The 8536-nt window shown below is 48.8% G+C and overlaps 1 protein-coding gene across 1 annotated transcript in view; it reads left to right on the top strand.

The window, feature by feature from the left end:
• Positions 1-1531: 1531 nt before the first annotated feature.
• Positions 1532-8536, top strand: part of ZEB1 (zinc finger E-box binding homeobox 1) — a 127742-nt gene continuing 120737 nt past the window's right edge. Inside the window, exon 1 of the mRNA XM_075492526.1 lies at positions 1532-1632. Coding sequence (XP_075348641.1) covers positions 1575-1632 — 58 coding nt within the window. The 5' untranslated portion in view covers positions 1532-1574. The remainder of the gene's footprint in view (positions 1633-8536) is intronic.

Here is an 8536-nt window from a genome sequence, read left to right as displayed (position 1 = left end):
ACCTAACTCTGCATCCATTTTAGCCCTATACCTCTTTTCTAAGCATTTCTGATTGTACTGACTTCTGGGGAAGCTTCAGATTCAAGGTACTTCCACAAACTGCCAATGTTCAATAGTTCATTTTCTAGAGACGTTACGCTGCTTCCATGAGATGAGGTGATATGTTACAGCATGTGAACATACAGCACGTGTAGACAATGTAGAAGAGCTAAAGGCCTCAAACTCAGTAGTGTATCAATTACTTATTAAAAATATCCCATTAACAGAAACGCTTTCACTGAAATTTAATTTGTTCAGATAAAAGAATTCCCCAGAAGCACAGAACTATAAATTCTACAGAATAATACCAGGATAAGGGGGGGGGAGGGGAGGAAATAAGGAAGCCTAGAAAGAAATGGAAACTTATTATTTTATTGCCTGAAGTGAAAAGCAAGAGTAAATAAATAGTACATATGTTTGATGGTAATGTTTTAATTTTAATACATTAAATACGTTTATTAAGCCCAAACAAGGCTGTTTATTAATTATGTGTGAATAATGGCTCCCTTCCCTTTTTATTTTTTAGGGGACAGAATTTTATACCTCTTCTCCTCTTTGTAAAAGCGGGAAGTACGATTAAGGAAAGAAAGCCCCAGAATGACAGATCTCACATACGGTGGGAACAGCATCACTCTCGTCCAGCTGTTTGTTTCCCGACGAGACCTGTAACGCCAGATTACCGTCAGGATGTGAACCGGCCCGTGCTAACACCGCCGCGCTGCCCGCCCCGCCCGACTCCTTCCCCGGCCGGGTACGGTAAGGGAGCCCGCGGGGGGGGTCAGGCTGCAGAGGCGGGGGGAGAGAGGACCCTGCGGCGGCGACAGCCCCGTCGCCACTCGAACGCCGGCGGCAGGTGCCCGGCGCGGGGGCGAGGGGAAGCTGGGCCGGCACAGGCTCAGCCCCGCCAGGCCCGCCCGCCCCCGCTCTACCTGGGGGCGGCTGCCGCTGGCTCGCGCCGAGCAGGCCGCAGGGCAGCGGGGCGGGAGGCACCTGGCAGGGGGGCGGCCCGCCCGGGGCGGGAGGCAGGCGGCGGGCCGGGCCCTCAACGCGGCGATGCGGGGCGGGCGGAACTATCCCGCGGGCTCGCGCCGACGGCGGGGATGCCCCTCCGCCGCCCCGGGGGCCGGCGCCCACCGCCCCCTCCGGGCTCCCGCCCCCTCGTCCCGTCCCGTCCCGCCCCGCCCCGCGGGGATCCCCCCACTGCTGCCGCCAGCCGAGGGCCGGGGGGACGTACCCCCCCCGGCGGGTCGGGGGTCCCCGGGCGGCGCCGCAGCCACCCCGCGAGTTCCCGGGCCGCGGCCGTCGCTGCCGGTACCTGCGGCCGCAACTTTTCGCCCGCCGCCGTTCAAACGTCCTGCCGTAAAGCGCCCGTCTCCCTTGGCAACAAGGTTCCGGCCGAGCACTAGGTGTAGGAAGGTGATGTAAAAGTAAAACCACCCAGTGTCGTAAACCAGGTCCGGGGGGGAGGGGAGGGGAGGGAGGGGGGAGGGCGGGGGAGGAGGTGACTGGAGCATTTAGACACAAGCGAGAGGATCATGGCGGATGGCCCCAGGTGTAAGCGCAGGAAGCAGGCGAACCCGAGGCGCAATAACGGTCAGTCAGCCCGCGGGGCAGCGGCCCGGCTGCGCTGGGGCGGCGGCGGGGCCGGGGCGGGGGCCGGGCAGAGCCGTCCCGAGCGCGGAGGGGGGAGGTCGGGCGGGCGCGAAAGTAATTCCCCCGCCGCTCCTCGCCGGGAGCCCGGCTCCCTCCGCACCGTTATATCCGCTACCTGGTGCCTCCCTCGCCTCGCTGCCTGCCTCCCTCCTCCGCCTAGCGGTGCCTCCGCACTCCGCCGCCTGTCCGGGACCGTTACACGCTGCCTTCCCCCACACGCCCCGCGACCGCCCCGCCGCCGCTGCGGGGAGCGGGCTCGGGGGGCCCCCCGGCCGCGCCGCCGCCCTCCGGCCCGGGCGGGGACGCCGAGCCCCGCGGGGAGCGGCGGGGAAGCCTCCGCCGCCCGGCCGGCCTCGGCAGCCCCAACTCCGAAACTTGTTACCTGCGCGCCCCGGCGGAGCGGGGCCTCCCCGCCCGCCTCCCCCCCGGCCCCGCGGGCGGGATCGCCCCGCCGCCCGCCCGGGAGCGCCTCTCCGCCGGCCGCCGGAGTTCCCCTCGCTCGCCCGGCAGCGGGCCGGCTCCCGGCCGGCGCCGCGGGGCGGGCTGGCGTTCGCCTTTCGCGGGGCGGCGGTGGGGGACGCCAGCCCTCACCGGGGGCGGAGGGGGGGGGGGGGGGGCACACCCGGGGAGCGCGGCCGCCGCCGGCGGCGGGGGAGGCAGCGATTCGCGCGGGGGCAGCGCGGCGCGGCCGCCCCGGGCCGCCGGGAGGGAGGGAGGGAGAGGACCGGCGCCCCCGCCGCCCGCTCGCCGCTTTCGCCGCCGCCACCTCCTCCCCGCCGAGAGTTGGTCCCCGGCGGCGCCCCGCGGCCGCGCTGCTCCCCGCCCCGGGTCCCGCCGGGGCGGTGGGGAAGGGAGGGCTGCTCCTGGGCGGCGGGGGCGGGCGGCGAAGTTTCTTCCCTTCCCTTCCCTCTGGCTTCGGAGGTACCTGTTTGTATAATAATGGGTGGTAACGGTTTGGCCGGGGGCCCCCGCTCCGCGCTCCGTGCGTGTGTGACCAACTGCTGCAGTCTATATAAGGAATTACATTTACATTTCAGACTTAAGGGCTGCTGTGGGGTTGGTTTTTGTTGGTTTTTTTTTTTTTTCCCCCTTTGGTACGTGTGTTACTTTAAGATGCATTTGGAAGGTACACGGCGGGGGGGAATAAACGCTCGTAACACCCACTCTGTACTTATTTTCTGGAAAATGGAGAAGTAGCTCGGTTCTCGTAGCGACTCTTCGCAATAGGATGTAAAGCAGGAGATTTTGTAACCTTCCTTGGCAATTTTAGGTTTTATGTGGCATTTCCTGTGCGGGGTCACAGATAGGAAGGCTTTCGCCTGCGATCCGAGATGTTTTCATACGCAGTGAACGGTCTCCGAAATAGATCAGAGTCACGATCGGTGCTTCTCCTCTCTAATCCTGACTGTTTCGGGCTTAACGTGGTGATAAATAACGGCCGTTCCTGGGGCTGAGGAGTTGATTTGATTGCTTTGAACTTAGGAGGGTTTTCTTATTTTCGCTGTGTGCGTTTTCTAGCAAGTATTTTTGTTTGCACGCTCATGTTATTAATTCCTTGTCCTAGTGTAAATATTTATATTTAGCTCATGATTTGGCTGTGCTAAAGGTAAGTTTGGAAAGTGCTTTTCTCTTTACCTTATTAAAAATGCTGATGATCAGAGAAAGGGGCTTTTCTTGTTGCTGACGACATGTGTGTGACATGTGAGTCTGAACCACCCAGCGTCTGTGCAGGAGCTGTAAACATGTTTACCTGAACAGGAAAGAAAATGGATTTTTCTTTTAAAGATCCAGTGATATGAATATCAGACTCTTAGAGCATATCAACAGATGACTTGAGAGAGAAATTTTCTGAAAACCTAGCTTTTGAAATCAACGGGGAAAAGATATTCTTGATCGCTGCAGCAAATGGCAACTTGTGCAGGTAGAAAAAAAGATGGTGTTTAGTTTTCTCCTGCATGCATGTCAGCCCCCTCCTGTCTGCTGCTTTCATTCTCAAGGGAGGGATTTATTTACCACGCTTGCTGTCAGTGTTTTTCCTTTGTGCTTAATATTAGAAAACCAGATTTGAGGCTGTTTAGCACAAGACGTTTTGTCTGCAGCATGTATCACTCGCAGAAAACAAAAGGTGTATAAGATGTAGTATCATTCCAGGTATCTTTCATCTTCATCACTTTTGGACCTCATCATTGCACCCGTTTTATTACAAAACGGGTCTTTATCAACTAGTTCTGCAAGGTAGAATTGTAGTATGTTTTGTTTTAGGCTGGTTTTGGTTCCGTTTTTTTGAGGAATTAAAACAACTTGTCATTGTGTGTTGAAGCATCAGGATCTGTTAGATAATAGATTCTGGATAATAGAGATTTCTCAGCAGTGGGTTTATGTTTGACTTGCAAATGTTTACTAAAGAAAAGGGCTAGAAAAATGTTAACCCTTTAACCTTTAAAATAAATAGGTATGAGACTTATTTTTCTTCTAAACCTCTGAATGCACAGTGCTCTTTATAGGTGAATATCTTCTGTTAATGAGAGATCAGTGTACAAGAGATGCTTCAGTAACTGGCTTGTTCATAGTATACACTAAATCAATTTTATGCTGTTCTAGTTACCTTTTTCCCCCACTTTCCCACAGAATGTGAGATTATTAGAGAGAGATTGCACTTGACATCCAGTATACCAGTTAATAATAATGGGCTATGGCATTCAGTTGTTCTACTGTAAACTTTCCTTCTGTTTATCTGTTGATAAACTTAACACAGCTATTCTTGTACTGTAAACTTCTGTTTGGTTTTTTTTTTCTCTCTCTCTGTTTGGGAGCCAGAACTGACGGCTGCCATCCTGATACATTAACTGTAGCTGGAAAGACAGTTTTATCTTCTCAAATCTAGAGCTGGTTCCTTTTCTGCCTTGTTTATTAGTCCCTACAGGAGATCAGCAAAAGAGCAGATTGGAGCTGCCATTAAAGCCTCCACTTACAAGAAAACCTGGCACTTCATACCTGAAGAAAACTATCCTGTGTCATTGTCCTTACTTCTGGCCAGGGCACGAAAATGTCCTCTACAGCAAAGATGTTAACAAAGTGTTAGGGTGATAGCACCATTCTGATAAAGCAGGAACATAGCGCTGGTTGGGAGTCTCTCTTCCTATCTACCTTTCCCCTTCTCCCCCACTTTTGATAGAGAAATGGGGAGGAGAAAGAGGGATGTGATTTTTGCCAGTCGTCTGCATTGCCACACTATGCAAATCCTGTGTGGACTTCATATAGATTCAGTATCAGCAAAGGTTTTCTTATTCTGAGTTGGCTTGCAGGATCAGGATTAGTTGCTTTCTTAGCATCTTGTATATATTATAGGATTGTCTTAATTCTTATTAAACAGCAAAACTAAAAGTAACACGTCTTGTTCTTCAGCAATGCTGTGAGCCAAGTAAAACAAGCAAAATATTTAAAACTTCCCTTACTAGAGGGTTAAAAAGATATCAACCTTTTATATTGATGTTCTGAAAATAATGTAAGTATGCCCTCAGGTCTTCGGATGCATATTTAATGGTAAAAAGAAGAATGTATGAAACTGAGTAAATTCTGCATGCTGTCAGGTATATGTGAGGAGAGGGTATGAGGCAGGCTTTTATTTACCCCCTGGTAACAGTGGGTTCATTACTAAAACGTTATGTAGATTGGCTTGTTAGAGGGCTATTTCAGTTGCTTTACAGTTGGATTTCCTCTCTATTTTTATTAGATAATCATTTCATGTAAAGTTTTGTTACAAAGCTAAGGACTGTAAGATCATAAATGCCTTTGAATAAGGTGAAAGCATGGCGTATTTCTGTTAGCTCCAAGGTGTTAACTACTGGCAGGATGTCAGGTGTTAGTGATACTTGGGATACAACATCCCTTGTTGGGCCTTTCTTCTCTTGCCCTCTCCCTTTCTTTTTCACTAGATATCATGTTTTCACTCCAGCATTAATTTAAATTTGCAATTTGGGAATTGAGGAATGTAGCCAGAGTTAAAATTCCAGGCACAGTGAACAGGTCTACATGGACAACTGAATTAACTATTTGAGTCCAGGGAAATCTTCTCTCCTATAAACAAATAACACTTCTGTGTTAATGTGAACTACTGAAATATAATGGGAATACACTTAAAAACGTCATTACCTCTTCATTTTTCTCTCAGTAATCAGTGTTTGTTATTTTAACAGTTGTGAAGCAGGGTGTTTCAGGGTAAGTAGCTACCTGAGGTAGGGGTTTTTAAGGTGATTAGTTGCCTGAAACAGTTTTCCTTGCTTGTAGGACTCTGGTAAACCCGCTGCTGAAACAGTTGATGAGAAGTAGCAAATAGATGAAACTTTCCCTCTGAACATGGGCTTCCCTATCATAGAAGTAATTCAGATTAAATTTTTTCGTTAAAAGTCTGAGGATTTGACTTCTGTGAACTCAGCCCGAGTTTCTGTTGAATGTTTTCTGTTACATCAGATGTCCCTCCCCATTGAGTCTTTCCGTTGACTTTGGGCTTTATTACAGGTCCGGTTACTAGCAGCGTGACTGCCTTCAGTTAGGCCCTCGCTCTGTGAGCGAGCTCTTCTGTCGGCAGTGCAGGGGGAAGGGGTTCTACAGCTGTCCTCTGCCTCCTTCCCCACTGGGAGTCAGGTGGTGGTATTAACCTGTCACTTCTATAAGAAGAAGTTTTACGGGGGGGGGGGGGGGCAGAGGCTGGAGTAAACTAAAGTAAAAATATCAGTGCGATGCCTTTCTTCATGTGGAAACATCTGTTTTAATAGGGTTTAAAATGCCAGCGAGGGGTGGCAGACATTTTTAACGTGCATGGGACTCTATTACTATGTTAAAGAAATAAAACCAACTTCTGCGAAGCTTGGGTTGTGGGGTTTTTGCTTGTTGGTTTTTGAACTGATTTTTGAGCAACTTCTCTCTATTGCAGGGAAACTGCTGGAACTACAGTGCCTAGCCATATGGCTCTTAAGAATCCCACTTCTAAATTCAGTCATTATTATTTACCACAAATATAAGCTCATTGCTTTCAACTCATAGCTGTTTGTAGTAATTTCAAAAACTCTTAACTAATTGATACTGCAAGCTGATTAGAATACGATGTGCTTTGTTGACTGTAAATCCAATATTTAACAGTACATACTGCATCTCTGGAGATCATAAAGATTCTACTTGTGATAGGTTTCACTCAAATACACAAAACAAGAGCTTGAAAAACAGAAATAATTCTGGTTTTATGTAGGCTTTTATACCAATTTTCAAAGTACACTTCCAGATGAACATTCAGGTGCTTAATATCAATATTCATGAAGTTCTGGTCATACTTACCTACATTTTTCTGAAGGGCTCATCAGGTAGGATCTTCTCCATTATGGGCAAGTAAGCAGGACCTGGCTTGCATGTGTGGTCTCAAACTTTGGTGCTTCATTCTGGCAGCTATAATAGGCCTGTTATTTTTGAGAACTAAATTCTCAAGTGACTTACCCAAGGTCACACAGGAAGTCCATAGCAAGACTGAGTCTCAATCCATTTTTAATCCTTGGGACTACCCTTGCATTTGGCTTGATCTACAGCCTTAAAGAGAAAGAACAGATTTATTATTTAGCAGTTACTATTCCTTTCAGTTTAACTATTTAAACCATTTCATATTTATTGTCTTGAAATACTTGTACTTTCAGCAAACAAGTGGCAATATGCAAAACTCAATTTTCTCTTTAGTCATTTTTAGATGGTATTAAGATAGTATCTTCACTGGTGATGCTTCCTGTCTGCATAGTCAATGTTGATGTAATGATGTTCCAGTGAAGTAGAACTTTATCTTCTGTCTTTGTTTTTTGTATTCCCAGAATTTAAGTTCAATGCTGTGTAGGTAGACAAAAGTAAAAGACAACAGGAGGGAATTGGCTTAAGATCTACACTTAACACCAACATCCCTACTCCGATGTGTGGGGTGTTTAGAAGACTGTTTTCTTAGAGGTTAACATCTGGGCAGAGATGATTTAATCGGATATTGGTTTTGTTGGGACAGTAACGACTAAAGAAGAGTCTCAGCATGTGGCTGGTATTTCTAATGTTTGAAAATGATTGCTAGTAAATAAAAAAACCTGTAAGTCCTCCTTAAAACAAAAATTCCCCAGAAAAGTGTAAATAAATGTCAGGCCTGGAAAGTCTACTTGACTGGGACAAAAACATGCCAAGGCTAGGTTTTACCACCGCTACTGTTTGTCACGGGGGCTGCTGCTGCCAAGGCAGAGCCATTTGGGAAGTGGCTATGGGTGCAAGTGGGTGCTGCTCCTGCCTGGGGGGCCTGGGCAGCGAGGGGCAAGGCGGGCGTGGAGAGCAGTCTGGTATCTTCATTAGTTGAAGATGGGTGGTTAGCTCTAGTCAAGAGACAGTGCGATAGATCAGTTATGACAGGGACTCTTTCTTGTTGAGGGAAATGCTGTTTGAAATCTTCAATAACTAAAAAAAAATCAGCAAAAACCTAAGCACACCATGGAGAGCAGTGGGGATGTATGCGTGAGTGGGCAGGGGTGCATGGGCGAGGCAAAGAGCGTGTGTGGGAAGGAAGGAGGACGGAATAGGGAAAGGAGTAGTCTGCTTCTCACTGAAGGTCTGATACCTTATTTCTCATGCACCTTGGTGGCCTTCCAGAGAGTGATGAATCTGGTCCCTGGTTGGCTGCATGAGAAGATCACAGTGGGAAATAGCTTTGACCTCAGTTGACTAGATGATGCCTTGAAACACTGGAATTGTTGGGGGATTCTATAGGGAGTTTTGTGTGTGTAGTTTTCTGTAATGCTTTCTGCTTCCATGTTACATTGGCAAGTTTTTTAAACCT

Source organism: Mycteria americana, chromosome 2 (assembly GCF_035582795.1).
Source record: "Mycteria americana isolate JAX WOST 10 ecotype Jacksonville Zoo and Gardens chromosome 2, USCA_MyAme_1.0, whole genome shotgun sequence".
In the NCBI taxonomy this organism is placed as follows: Eukaryota; Metazoa; Chordata; class Aves; order Ciconiiformes; family Ciconiidae; genus Mycteria; species Mycteria americana.
The sequence above is the reverse complement of the archived record's forward strand: the minus strand, read 5'-3'. Positions and strand labels throughout refer to the sequence as shown.